The following is a 13383-nucleotide window of genomic DNA, read 5'->3' on the forward strand; positions in this document are numbered from 1 at the left end:
TCGACCCTTTCCTAGGCACCGGTGGTGAGGGTGGGCGTGATGGAGTTGGGTCGGCAGGGGTGTCCGGTTGTCCAGCTGCCGGATTCACCGCGGCGCAAGAGGGGACCGCCCACTGCCTTTTGAGGGGTGGGGGTGAAACCTTAGCGTGGTGTGGATGGTTAGGGGAGGGTTATGTGGAGGGTCTTGTCACGATTTCCCCCTTTGCAGTATCATGGTGATACTTCGGGGCATGGCGACATGTTTGGAATCGTGTCTTGTGGGTACAGTTGTACACCTCTGGCCAGAGTAAAACTATTCGAATAGCCGTGCCCGCGGTTATGGGCGATCAACCAGATTCACCGTGATTAGTCTCACCCCTAGTTTAGCTTAATGAACTGGTGTAGTTCAGGTGGTTGGTTGGGCCTGTTGCAACGTGGTGTAGCGTTGGACAGTGATTGGTTAATATTGATTAATTACTACAGCTGTTTTACTGCTTTCAACTACTGCTTTGAAATGCCTGCTTTATGCAAAAGAACCCCTAGCTTCCTTTGGTTATATCCTGCATCATACCTCCTCTTCCGGTATGACTTGCTGAGTACAGTGGGTAGTACTTAGTCTTGCTCTCTTTTCCCCCACACCAGAGTTGAAGTTCTTCTCAGTTGGAGATGTCTTGAAGAGGTGGGTTTCGTCGCTGCCGTCAAGGGTTGCCTGTGGAATGGAATCGCCCGCTGCAGGAGTCAAGTCTTCAGGCTTAGCTCGCTTTTACCTTTTCCGCTGCATTTGTAATCCTTTATGTTTTTGTAAGACGTGGATTTGTATGTCAACAATTGTCGTTTGTGTACCCTGGCTGGTCCTGGACAGGGGTTTAATACACATTCAGCTTAGAAATTATGGTTCGTGAATTTCTGGGCGTGACATGAGGCATGGGTGGCACTAGTACAGAAGAGCTTTTTTCATACGGGCGAAATGGATCTTTCCATGCGGCTAGCCTGCCCGCATGGAACAAAAGGTCTGTAAAAATCGCTATTTCTCCATGCGGGCAACACAACCGCATGCAAAAAGGGGATTTTCGCATGCGGTCCACATAGCCAACCGCATGCAAAGATATTTTTTAGCCAAAAAAAAAAAATCCAAAAACCCCCCGAAACACTAACCCGCCGCCCGCCGCCGGACGCCGCGTGACCGGCGCCAGATCCACGCTGCTGCGGCCGCCGGCCGTCGCGGCGCAGAGCCGTGCCCGCCGCCCTCGCCGCCTGCCACTGCTCGCCGTCGCCGTCGCCAAGCGTCGTGCTCCTCCGTAGGGCGGCGGATCCGGCCCTCCCGAGGACGATGCCGCCGCCGCTCGCCGCCGAGAGCCCCTAGGGCGGCGGATCCGCCGCCGTAGGCCGTTGTCGTGCCCGCCGCTTGCCGCCGAGACCCCCAAGGGCGACGGATCCGGCCTTCCCGAGGACGGCGCCGCCGGATCCTCCGCCGTAAGCCGTCGCCGTGCCCGCCGCTCCCCGCCGAGACCCCCTAGGGTGGCGGATCCGGCCTTCCCGAAGACGGCGCCGCCTGATCCGCCGCCGCTCCCGCCGTCTCGCCGTAGGGCGTCGCCACCGCGGCTCCTTGCTGCCGTCGCCCGCTCCCTCCTCGCGGCCGCCGCTACGCCTCCTTGCTTCCGCCGCTACTCCCGCCATCTCGCCATCGCCCGCTGCCTCCTTGATGTCGCCGCCCGCTCCTCCTAGCTGCCGCCGCCGCCGCTCCCACCGTCGCCCACCGCCTCCTGCCGCCGCCCAAGTGTGAGAGAGAGAGAGAGAGGACTTCACGGCGGTGAGGAGGGGGAGCGGCAGTGAGGAGGGATGGCAGTGGTGCCGCCGCCCGAGGGAGTCACCGACGACGGAGGGATGGCGGGGGAGTGAGAAAGTGAGAGAGATAGAGAGAGACGAGAGATGAGAGATCTACAGAGAGAGAGGAGATAATAAGTGAGGGGAGAGGAAGAGAAGATAAGGTTTGGTGTGAAATTTTTGAACTGGTAGAGAGGGAAGGAAGAGGGACCATTTTTACATGCGGGCCACTTAACCACCCGTATGCAAAAATTGATTTTTTGCATGTGGCTTTTTAGATTTCAAATCGATTTTTATGTCACTATATTAACTCATATGAAAAAGTTACCAAAAACAAAGTTGTAGAACTCATCAAGATCTACAACTTTTATTTTGACCATTTTTCTATATGACTTTGTTTGAATAGTTTCAAATTGAATTTCAAAATATGACAACTTCAAACAAAATTTTCAAATAATAAATGATTTCAAATAGAAATGTCATCAACAACAAAGTGGTATAACTTATCAAGATCTACAACTTTTGTATTGGTCATTTTTCTATATGACTTTGTTTCGACAGTTTGAATTTGAATTTAAAATTATGACAATTTCAAACAATATTTTCAAATACTAAATGATTTCAACTGAAAAAGTCATCAATCACAAAGTGGTATAACTCATCAATATCTATAACTTTTATTTTGGTCGTTTCTTCATACGATAAAGTTATGTGTAACATTGTTCACAAAATGTACATCTGTTATATAGTTTTATAAACTATAGAGAGAGATATGTAAATTTTGTGAAAATGTTACGATCACTTTGTCGGATGAAAAAATGACCAAAATAGAAGTTATAGATCTTGATGAGTTATACAACTTTGTTGTTGATGACTTTTTCAACTGAAATCGTTTATTGCTTCAAAATCGGCGACCAGCGGAACAGGGAGCGGAGGTCTATGCGTTTGGCGGCGAGGGCCCTCGTTGGTGGGCTTGGCAACGGCATACCAATTCCATCCCCTTTGGCATCGAGTCATTGTATGTCAGCCATGGTGCCTTGTAACAATGACCATGATAACGACGGTGGTGGCAACAACAATTGTAGTAACACCACCAGTACCGAGGAAGGCTTGTGGCGGCGACAGTGAAGTTCATATATTAACCTCATGTCTAGGAATCGAGAAAATGATCTTATATATTCTTGGAATAAGTTTGTTTAGAGATTTATTTGTAAAATAAGTTTTTTAAAATGGTCAAAGTACTTTTAAAAAATAAAAAAGGTATATGCTACAGTGCTACATGTCGGCTGCGCACGGCAGGGCATGTCCAACGCCGTGACAGCAGGCAGGCATTTGCCATCCGCACTGCATTTTTTTGAGCGAAAACCGCATTGCACATAGTCCGTGGATTCAGCTCATGCCGCTCATTCCATGTGCCAGATCATCCTAACCGGACATAATACAATATTTAGGTGACATGCAAGAAACGATAAGATACCTCCTTAAAAATTCATCTCTACTTTTCCCTTCTCTTATAGAAACGGCCCAACACAATTCGGGAGAATTTACTTTTTGCCATCCTCTAAAAATACCAGTTCTCAAATGCCACTCTCCCCAAATTTCATTTCCAAATACCACCTGCGTCCACATGTCAGCCGGTGATTATTTTGAAACTCGATGACAACATGAGGGGCCTCATGTGAACTTTTTCCTACAGAATCGAATGACAAGGGCCGGCCCAATTGGGCGGAATCCGAGCTAGTGCGGCGCCTCCGCCACCTCCTCCACAAACCCCGAGCCGGCGAGACGAGCACCTGCCGCCGCTGCCGCCCTCAACCGGCACTAGCAGAGCGCAGATGGGCATCGCCACATTGCCGCTCGCTGCCTTCGCGACAGGGACGAGTTCGGCTCCGACCTGAGGCCTCTGCATGCGCATGCGCTGCTTTGGCTCGCGCCATGGCTGCTCTTCTACTTGCGCACACGAGGTGTTCGTTGAAATGCTTGGGAAGTCATCGCTTGCTAATTACTCCAATCTGATACCCTTGTTTTCTATGTCCCAGGGGAGCACGTAACCAAAACATGGCGTTCTCCTAGTCTTCTCCCCCTGTTGATCGCCGGCGCCGTAGCCGTCGACGACGACGCTGGCCGCCCGCCGTGGACGTCGGTGAGCGCGCGGCGTGCAGCAACAGCAGCGCGTGCGACCGCCTCCGGCGAGGCGAGCATGTGGCCCCCACCCTTGGCCAACCTGTCAGCGAATTGAAAGTGCGGCCCCACCTGCCAACGACTAACTAGACGTGAGCATGACGTCATCGATCATCTGCGGGCCCACCTGTCGGCGAGCGGGAGAACCCCTTGAAATTGCGGCCGCCTTGGCGCCGCGAGCCCCAAAACCGCAACCGCCTCAACGAACGCCTCCTCCTTCCTCCGCCGCTCTCCCCTCGCCGGAGCGCCGAGAGACCAAGAGCGCCCCCGGCGCTGCCTCCGCCGCTCGCCGGAGCGGAGCCCGGAAGCAATGGAGCGGTTCCAGGACCGGCACCACGTGTGGCTGCGGAGCCGCGAGCACGGCCTGTACCTCCACGCCGACCTCGCCGACGGGAGCAGCGTCTACCTGCACCCGTACCGCGCGACCGCGCGCGCGGCGTGGGCGGTGCACGTGCTCCACCACTTCGACGGCCGCATGCTCATGCTCCACAGCGCCGCCAACGGGCGGTACCTGGCGGCCACGACCTCGCCGTGGGCGGCGACCGCGGCGCGGTTCGGCCTCGGCGGTGGCAACCGCGTCACCCTGCGCGACCTCGACCGGCTGCCGATGTTCGCCGCCGGCTGGTTTCCCATCGTGTCGGCATCCGGGGACGTCCTGCTGGGTCACGCTAGCGACCGATTCCTCCGAGCTATCGACAGAGGGGATGGCAATGGCGTCACCGTCGAGGTGTCCGACAGCCGCAGACCGAACACGCCCTGGGTGGTGGAGGCCATCCCCCCGATAGAATCCATACCTCGCCTTCCACATCTTGTGGTGAGCGCGTCATGCCCTGTTTTTTCGATCCTTTCTTAACTGATTGCATGAGTTGGGTTCTTTGGGGATCAATTGCTGATGCTTTCTTGAACCAGAGCTTGCAGATTGTGGCAAGTTGAGTTAGTTTTGCTCTTCTGGGCGCTATTATTTGGTTCTGATGTTGCGTTGTTTCTGCCTCTGTTGCTAATCGTGCGTCCTGAGTTGTTCATGGGAAAGTAATTCTTAGTAGCATTAGTAGCATTTGGGGGTCATGGTGTCAATTCTATTTCTGTATGATACATTCGTAGTGGGGAGCAGTTCTTGGTTCCATCAGGTTGCCATCTTGGTTCTTCAGTTCTTGCTTGTCCGCATTTGCTTCCTTCCAGGGTGCAGTTCTTGGGTCACAAATTCCATTTTCGGTTCCGTTTACTTAAATTTTCTGTCCGCTCTATGAATTTTCCTTTTCCAAGATTATTTCAGTACGGTTCTTGAAAATGGCAACACTACCTGATCACCATTGCCGTTCTTTCTTAATGTGTTCTTGGTCCTCGGTCACACAGTGTGTGATGAATTCTTGCAAATTGTAATGAATTCCTTTGTGCCATCTTCTTTGCTGCAGGGCATAGGACACATTGCACGGGCAATCCGGTTCGTGCGAGCAGAGCGGGCATCTACTGATGGGACCTTTCCCCATGTCGCCTGGGCTTGTTTCGAGTTCACCGGGAGGTCATTGTTCAATCTGAGGACGGAGCTGGCGCGTAGGTTGAACTTTGCAGTGGTCTCCGATGTCATTATGTGTGTTCGAGCGGGCTTGTTTGGACGGCTGACTCCTCTGATCACCGATCTGCCTCCCAACAATGTGACCATGGAGATCATCGTTGTCACGGCTGGGACGATTGGTGAGATTTCGTTTTTATGTACCTGTGTATTACTGGTTATCGCCTTCTCTTTTCATGACAGTTCTATAGATTACATGCTCGGTATTCCATAGTCTTGGTTAGTCATACTGTTGCTGCATTTTCCCTGACAACTTTTGTATTGACATCATCTAGTTAAGGAGAAACTACTGACTACTGTTACTGCTTTTAATAAAGTTCTATCACTTGTCATCAAGGAAACTGTGCACATGTATAGTAAGGAGAAACTTATCTGAATGTTCTTGTAGATAAGGAAAGAAAGAAGTTGAGTGAAAATAAGTAGTTATTAAGAGTTTGTCTTGTGGATTTTCAGTCTGTGTACAGATGCTAAATATGGACTGAAACTAGTCATGTGATCAGGAACAGCCATTTTTTAGTTGCATGCATAGTACATACTCATGCTCAATCTTGATATGGATAAGACTGGTTTTATGCATCCTCAGTTTGAATAACTCGGTTGCTTTTTTTTTCTTTATTTTGCCCTGGTATTAGTGTTGAGGGGTTTAATCCCAGATCATCTCAGTCAGCTCTTGTCATTATGAGAAATGGGGCCTTCGATTTAAGACATTCTTACATGCCTTGTGCCTACTCTAACCGTAAAAGAGTTCACTTGTACATTAGTACCATATCAAGATACAATGCAAACACTGTTTCCATTAAGAGCAATTTTACGGTCCTTAATGAGGTACCATGAAGTACCATTTTTTCTATTGTAAATTTGGTACCTCATGGTACCTAGGTACTATGAGGTACTAAAATTTACACTAAAATTTTAGTACCTCATGGTACCTCCTCAAGGACCGTAGAATTACTCTTCCATTAAATCATGCTTCCGGTTTCTGCTCACTATGCTGGTTTCTATGAGTTTTTCATTTTCTTCTTTAACAAAAGGGTGACCCAGATGTTTACATGATGTCTGAATTGAGCGGCTTGCGAGTTACAATATCTGTACCTAACTGCCTTATTATTTTGTCTGGTCCTTTTGCAAATTCAGATGCCAATGAGTTGAGATTCCCCAATGTTGGTGCAGTCTAGAGGAAGACAGAAGTGCAGGAGCAGAACATCTGACAGTCACTCCCCCATTCATCGTTTCAGAATTTTTTTGCTGGCTCAGACCGAATGACAGGAGAAATCAATGGAATAGGCTTCAGAAAGGAAACCACCATCTGTTCTGTTTCCCGGTTGTTAGCTATGGGATGCTCTGATGTCTTGAATGCCTGAACATCGCGTTCTGACATTTGCTGTACTTTCCATTGTCATCTGTATGATATGACTGATGATCCATACATTTGCAGATGTGAAATGTTGTGCTCAAGTCTGAATACACAGAGCTCATCTGTATGATATATAGTACTACATCTTTTGACATTTTTTGCTGTGATTCCTGTGTTATCATTGTGTTTGATTTCCCTTATGTCTACACCAAAAAGCAGTCAACATCTTATCCAGATAAATAGTGGTGGTTGGTTATAAAGATTTGCTGCAATGTTTCTGACTTTGGCAAATTATTTTAATTCCATTCACTTATATGTATTGTGCATAAGAGTAAATATAAGATCAAACCTAAGCAAAGTCAGTTTAGTACTTAAAGTCTTAAACTGCATGCGGCCGATCTGGAGTTTGTGTTCTGTTGCTGCCGATGCCTTTCCTCACAGGCGATGGCGGATGCGCGCGCCGCCGCCGCCGCCATCGCCGCCCGTCGCGGCGTTGGACAAAACCCGATCCGCCGTTGGGCGTCGGCACGTCGCAGAGCGCCGCTGTTGGGGCCTCCACTGCTTCTCTGCTGCCGCGGCGACAGGATGAGCTCTGTTCTTACTCGCACACGAGGTGTTCGTTGAAATGCTTCGGAGTCGGTTCGCTTGCTAATCAGGTTGCTTCTTGATGTCACAGGGAAAGCACACATATCGAGCATGGCATTCACGGGCGCGGTGGTCGTGGACGACGACGCCGGCCGCGCCGTGGTGAGCGCGTGCGTGGCGTGTGGTGCAGGTGCAGCAGCTAGCTCTCGTTGCTTCCGGCGAAACGGGCATGACGTCATCCAGCATGTGGGACCAGCGGGCCCACCTGTCAGAGGAGCCGGAACTGCGGCCCCACCTGTCAGCGAAGGGGGACAACTCCTTTAAATTGCGGCCGCCTTGGCGCTGACGCTGAGAGCCCCGAGCCGTAACAAACTCCTCTCCTCTCGCCGGAGAGCGCAAGAAACCAAGCGGCGCGCCGCCTCCGCCTCCGCCTCCGCTGCTCGCCGACCGGAGAGGCAAGACATCAAGAGCCCCGCCGCCGCCGCCTCTGCCGCTCGCCGGAGGGAGGCAATGGAGCAGTTCCACGACGGGCACCACGTGTGGCTGCGGAGCCGCGCCCAGGGCACGTACCTCCGCGCCGACGACGACGGGAGAGGCGTCTCCATGGGCCAGGGCCGCGCGTCCGTGCACGCGGCGTGGACGGTGCACACGCACCACCTCAACGCCGGCGACGTCGACATCCTCATGCTCCACAGCGCCGCGAACGGGCGGTACCTGGCGACGGGGCTCGGGTGGACGCGGCGGCGCCTCCTCAGCGGCAACCGCGCCAGCATCATCCTCCGCGATCTCGACCAGGAGGTGTTCCCCCCCGCCTGCTGGTTCGCTATCAGGTCGGGGTGGGGGGACGACGTCCTGCTGCGTCACTGCAGCTGGCGCTTCCTCCGAGCTGACGACAGGAAATGGAATTGGAATCGGAATGGCACCGGCGTCATCGCCGACATGATCGACGGCCGCCGCCTGGCGAGGTGGCAGTGGGTGGTGGAGGCCATCCCCCCGAGGAACTCCATACCTAGGCCTCCGAATCCTTCGGTGAGCACGTCATGCCCCTGTTTCCTTTCCTGATTCTTGCATAATCGATTGCGTTACTGGGTTCTTCAGGGCTAGGCTAATTCTTGATCTTTTCCTGTGATTGCTGGAATTTTCGTTACTGGGTTCTTGATCTTTTCTTGTGATTGCTGCGAAATTCTGTTAGTTCCGCCTCTATTGCTAATTTGCTAATCTCGTGTTCCCGGGAAAGTAGATCTTACTAGCATTTTAGCTCTAGGTGTCCATTCTCTATGTTGCATTCGTAAGGAGGGGGGGGGGGGGGGGTGGAGCAGTTCTTCGTTTCATCTGTCAGGTTGCCACCTATGTTCGGTTCTTGAAAATGGCGACATCCCCACTGCTGTTCTTTCTTACTAAGTTCTTGGTCCTCAGTTACTTCGTGTTTGTAACGATCTTCTTTGCTGCAGCCCTCATTCGGTTTCTTTGCGCGTCGCATCATTTTCCGGCGATTAACACATAATGATTTACAATGGGTTTGGATCTGGTTCACTGGGAGGTCTGCGCTCCATCTATGGAACCAGCTGTCGAGACGAATGGGCTTCGAACCAGACCCCAACTCCACTATGTGTGTTAGAGCAGGAACCTACGGACGGCTGACTCCTCTGGTGACCGATCTGCCTCGCAACAATGCGACAATGGTGATATTCGTTCTCCCACCTGAGTCATTAGGTGAGATATGTACCTGTGCAAGACTTGCTGTCGCCTTCTTGTTTTATGGCTATTGGCTAATGTTCTATAGATTACATGCTCATGGTATTCATTTAGTCTTGAATCTCTCGTGCGCATTGCAGTGCTCTAGATCAGTCGTACTGTTGCTGCATGTTTCATGAAAATTTCTGTGCTGATTTCTTTCTAATGAAATGCTATCAATAAAGTCCAATCCACTTGTCCTCAGGGAAAATTCCTATAGATAAGAAAATGGACTCAAGTAAGAATAAGTAGGTATTCAGAGTTTGGCATGTGGATTTTCAATCTGTGTACAGATGCTAAAATATGGCCTGAAGTTAATTTTATGGCTGGGAAGGTAGTAGTGTTGAGGGGTTTAAGCCCAGACCATCCCAAATCCCAATGAGATCTTTTCAGTCTAAGAAATAGTTGTTTTTTTTTAATTTAAGGCAATCTTGCATGTGTTGTGCATACTCTCACTGTAAAAAAGACAATAAGTTAATCTTGCATGCGTTTTGTATCATACAAATATACGATAGACAGCACTGCTGCCGTTAAATCATTACACCAGCTTCTGCTCATTATGCTGGTTTCTAGATGAGTTATCCGTTTTATTTTGCTGTTCATTTTCTTATTTCACAAAAAGGTGACCTCAGATGTTTTTAGATGGTTTCTGAATATTGAATGGCTTGTGAGCTGTAATATCTGTAATTAACTTGTCTCATCGTTTTGTTTGTCCCTTTGCAAATTCAGCTGGTTTGGGGTTGACGTGCCCCAATGTTCATGCCGCCTAGAGGAAGACAGAAGAACTACAGGAGCAGAACCCCTGACAGTCACTTGTTCATTCGTCCCTTCAGAAAATTACGCTGCTTCAGATCGAATGACAGAGAACTGAATGTCTTCTCTCTCTCTCTCTCTTTGGTATCAACTCTTCTGTTTCCCGGTCATTAGATATTACTGGCCATTGTGCTCTGAAGTTCACGAACTGCATTAAGCAACTAAGGAGAATGTGTACCTGGCAATTGTGTGTTCTGACATTTGCTGTAGTTTCTCCATCGTTATCTGTGATTCTGTATGACACGAGTGATGATCATCCATACATTTGCAGAAGTGAAATGTTATGCTCAAGTCTGAAATATAGATCAGGCAACTCTGCAAAAGCTGATCCTGTATTTTTCATGCAGAAGGGTTGTTTTATGTTTTCCCTTTTGTCTGTTGCAATGCATCCATCCACGTACTGAAACTTTTATCTGTTAATGATATCGGATTTGCACCTTGTTTGGTAGAAAATTGAGCCCTCCCAGACTCGAGTTATAGAGTCATCTGGGTGCAGGTTCCAAATTAATTACTAATTACCGCTGCAGTGTATTTCAGACTTGGGAGCTGCAGTATTTGTGCTTCCCTTCATGTCCCCAGTTTTCAGATAGGAGTATGAATTTACTGTTCTGATCAGTTTTCGCAGTCTTCTTTGCGATCATAGAGGATCACAGCATGAAACATTTTCTGTATCCCAGTCAGAAGTGAAATGTTATTCTCAAATCTGAATACATCAGGCAACTCTTTCAGATATATTGCTCTGTAGTTCCTGTGTGTTTGTATAGAAAGATTGTTTTGAACTTCTGATTTTCCCCTTTTTTTTCTACACCAAAAACGCAGTCAGATGAACAATTGGTGGTTGGTTATGGATATCAGCAGCTGCAGTGTTTCAGACTTTGGATCTTTGAGCAAAAACAATTTATTTTAATTCCATTCACTTAGATACAGTGCATTGTACATAAGAGTATAACATCAGAACTAAAAAAAAAAAATCAAATCAGTACTGTACTAAGTGATACTTAACCACATATAACGCGGCTCATCTGGTGTTGTGTCCCGTCGCCGCCGAATCACCGATGCCCCTTCCTCACCGGCGGTGCCACTCCAATCACCGGCAGAAGCGTAGTCGTCGACGGCGCGTGGAATGGGCCGAACCCACCGACTAGTGCAGTGCGGCAGCGCTCGCCGCGCCGGCGGCGGCCGTCGTGGCGGCGTTGGACACACCTGAGCAATGGCAACTGCCGCCGCCGCCGCGCTCATCGGCCTGTGGCCGCTTGCGCCGTCGGCTTGGGTTCCACACTGGTGTTCTCTGCCGCCGCGGCCGGCGACAGGACGGGTTCGGTTCCGAACGCCTCAGCACGGCTGCTACTCGCACACCAGGTGTTCGTTGAAATGCTTCGGAATCGTTCGCTTGCTAATCTGGTTGTTTTTTGTCACAGGGAAGCATGACAGCACGACGCGTGGCATTCCTAGTCTTCACCGACGACCGTGGCAACAGGCAGCAGCAGCTAGCTCTCGTTCTCCTCTGCTCGACGCCTCCGGCGTCGCGAGCATGACGCCATCGGCATTGTGGGCCCCATGGCCCACCTGTCAGAGAAGGGGGAGGGGAGGTGCAGGTGTGGGCCCACCTGTCAGCGAAGGGAGAGAACTCCTTCAAATTGCGGCCGCCTTGGCGCTGTGAGCCGTAACTGTCGCAACGAACTCCTCCCCTCCCTCCGCTCTCCCCTCGCCGGAAAACCAAGAAATCAAGAAAGCAAGAGAACCCTCGCCGCCTCCGCCGCTCGCCGGAGGCAATGGAGAAGTTCCACGACGGGCACCACGTGTGGCTGCGGAGCCGCGTCCACGGCACGTACCTCCGCGCCGGCGAGGACGGGAGCGGCGTCTCCCTGCACGAGGGCCGCGCGTCCGTGCACGCGGCGTGGGCGGTGCACATTCTCCACCTCGACGGCGGCGACATCCTCATGCTCCACAGCGCCGCGAACGGGCGGTACCTCGCGGCCCCCAGGACCGGGTGGTCGTGGAACAGCGTCGACCTGCGCGACCTCAACCAGCTCCCGTCGTTCACCGTCGGGTGGTTCGCCGTCACGGCGGGTTCCGGGGACTACGTCATGCTGCGTCACAGTAGTAGCGGGCTCTTCCTCCGAGCTGATGGCGGGAACCTCCTGTGCAATAGCGTCGGCGTCGTCGTCGACATGTTCGACTTCCGCCGCAGAGAGATCAGGCAGTGGGTGGTGGAGGCCATTCCCCCGAGAGATTCCATGCCTATCCTCCCCAATCCTTCGGTGAGCTTGTCATGCCCTGTTTCCTTTCCTGATGCTTGCAGAATTGATTGCATTACTGGGTTCTCCGGGGATCAATTCTTGTTCTTGATCTTTTCTTGTGTCTGATTGCTGCGAATTGTGTTAATTCCTTTCTCCTGGATGCGATTCTTTGCTCTGTTTTTGCCATAGTTCAAGGTGTCCATTCTCTATGGTGCGCATTCGTAGGTGGAGCAGTTCTCTATGTTCTTCAGTTCTTGGTTGCTCTGCATTTGCTTCGCTCCGTGGTGCAGTTCCTAGGACGGTTCTTGAGAATGGCGACATCATTATTGCTGTTCTTTCTTACTACTCGTATGTTCTTAGTCCTTAGTCACTTGTGCTTGCAATGACTTCTTGTATACTTTTGTTTTGAAACTTGACTTCTTATATGCCATCTAATTCTTTGCTGCAGCCCACAGCTTTCAGCTGGTGCCGCATCTGGTACGTGCGAGCATCTCCTCAAGGGAATTTCCGCCGAGAAGACTGGCGTTCGTTATTGTTCCATGGGAGGTCAGTGTTCCATCTAAGGAACAGGCTGGCGAGTCAGTTGCGCATCAGAGAGTCCTCTGACGCCATATTGTGTGTTCGAGCGGGCTCCACTGGACGGGTGACTCCTCTGGTTACTGATCTGCCTCGCAACACTTTGGTGATAGACATTGTCGTTATCACAGCCGGGACGAATGGTGAGATTTCCTTTTATAGTGATAGATTACATATTTACATGTTCATGGTACTTCTTAAGTCTTGAATCTCTCGTGCACATTGCACTGAGTTAGGCCAGTCATAATGCTGTTGCATGTTTCATGACAACTTTTGTATTGATTTCTTTCTAATGAACTGCTTTTAACATAGTTCTATCCACTTGTCGTCAAGGAAAATGTATACATGGTTTGTTGAGAGAAACTTATCTGAAAATTCTTGTAGATAAGAAAGGAGAAACAAGTGAAACTTCAGAGTTTGGATTGTGAATTTTCAGTCTGTGTACATATGCTAAGATTCAGAGTTCAGTGCCTTCGGGCATCCATCTGTAAATAACATAAAAAATAAAATGACTTGTTAGTTCAGTGA

General features: G+C 50.4%; 3 protein-coding genes across 3 annotated transcripts; all 3 read left to right on the top strand.

Annotated features, from left to right (window-relative positions):
- The first annotated feature begins 4137 nt into the window (after positions 1-4137).
- Positions 4138-7061, top strand: LOC4340212 (uncharacterized). The gene is made up of 3 exons (XM_015788308.3): positions 4138-4797; positions 5396-5675; positions 6688-7061. The coding sequence occupies exons 1-3, from the start codon at positions 4294-4296 to the stop codon at positions 6726-6728; spliced, it is 825 nt and encodes a 274-aa protein (XP_015643794.1). The 5' UTR covers positions 4138-4293; the 3' UTR covers positions 6729-7061.
- A 248-nt stretch (positions 7062-7309) lies between these two features.
- On the top strand, positions 7310-10365 carry LOC4340213 (uncharacterized). The gene is made up of 3 exons (XM_015788309.3): positions 7310-8521; positions 8944-9205; positions 9956-10365. The coding sequence occupies exons 1-3, from the start codon at positions 8003-8005 to the stop codon at positions 9994-9996; spliced, it is 822 nt and encodes a 273-aa protein (XP_015643795.1). The 5' UTR covers positions 7310-8002; the 3' UTR covers positions 9997-10365.
- Positions 10366-11689: 1324 nt separating this feature from the next.
- Positions 11690-13102, top strand: LOC107277928 (uncharacterized). Its single transcript, XM_066311439.1, has 3 exons — positions 11690-12300; positions 12728-12998; positions 13092-13102. The coding sequence occupies exons 1-3, from the start codon at positions 11812-11814 to the stop codon at positions 13100-13102; spliced, it is 771 nt and encodes a 256-aa protein (XP_066167536.1). The 5' UTR covers positions 11690-11811.
- The last annotated feature ends 281 nt before the right edge of the window (positions 13103-13383 follow it).

This window comes from Oryza sativa, chromosome 6 (genome assembly GCF_034140825.1).
Source record: "Oryza sativa Japonica Group chromosome 6, ASM3414082v1".
NCBI classification, from domain to species: Eukaryota; Viridiplantae; Streptophyta; class Magnoliopsida; order Poales; family Poaceae; genus Oryza; species Oryza sativa.

Excerpts from the sequence above, each read along its gene's own strand:
- LOC4340212 (XM_015788308.3), top strand. The coding sequence starts at position 4,294 with ATGGAGCGGTTCCAGGACCGGCACCACGTGTGGCTGCGGAGCCGCGAG. Across the intron at positions 4,798-5,395 it reads CTCGCCTTCCACATCTTGTG|GGCATAGGACACATTGCACG; the intron begins GTGAGCGCGTCA and ends TCTTTGCTGCAG. Across the intron at positions 5,676-6,687 it reads TGTCACGGCTGGGACGATTG|ATGCCAATGAGTTGAGATTC; the intron begins GTGAGATTTCGT and ends TTGCAAATTCAG.
- LOC4340213 (XM_015788309.3), top strand. The coding sequence starts at position 8,003 with ATGGAGCAGTTCCACGACGGGCACCACGTGTGGCTGCGGAGCCGCGCC. Across the intron at positions 8,522-8,943 it reads CTAGGCCTCCGAATCCTTCG|CCCTCATTCGGTTTCTTTGC; the intron begins GTGAGCACGTCA and ends TCTTTGCTGCAG. Across the intron at positions 9,206-9,955 it reads TCTCCCACCTGAGTCATTAG|CTGGTTTGGGGTTGACGTGC; the intron begins GTGAGATATGTA and ends TTGCAAATTCAG.
- LOC107277928 (XM_066311439.1), top strand. The coding sequence starts at position 11,812 with ATGGAGAAGTTCCACGACGGGCACCACGTGTGGCTGCGGAGCCGCGTC. Across the intron at positions 12,301-12,727 it reads CTATCCTCCCCAATCCTTCG|CCCACAGCTTTCAGCTGGTG; the intron begins GTGAGCTTGTCA and ends TCTTTGCTGCAG.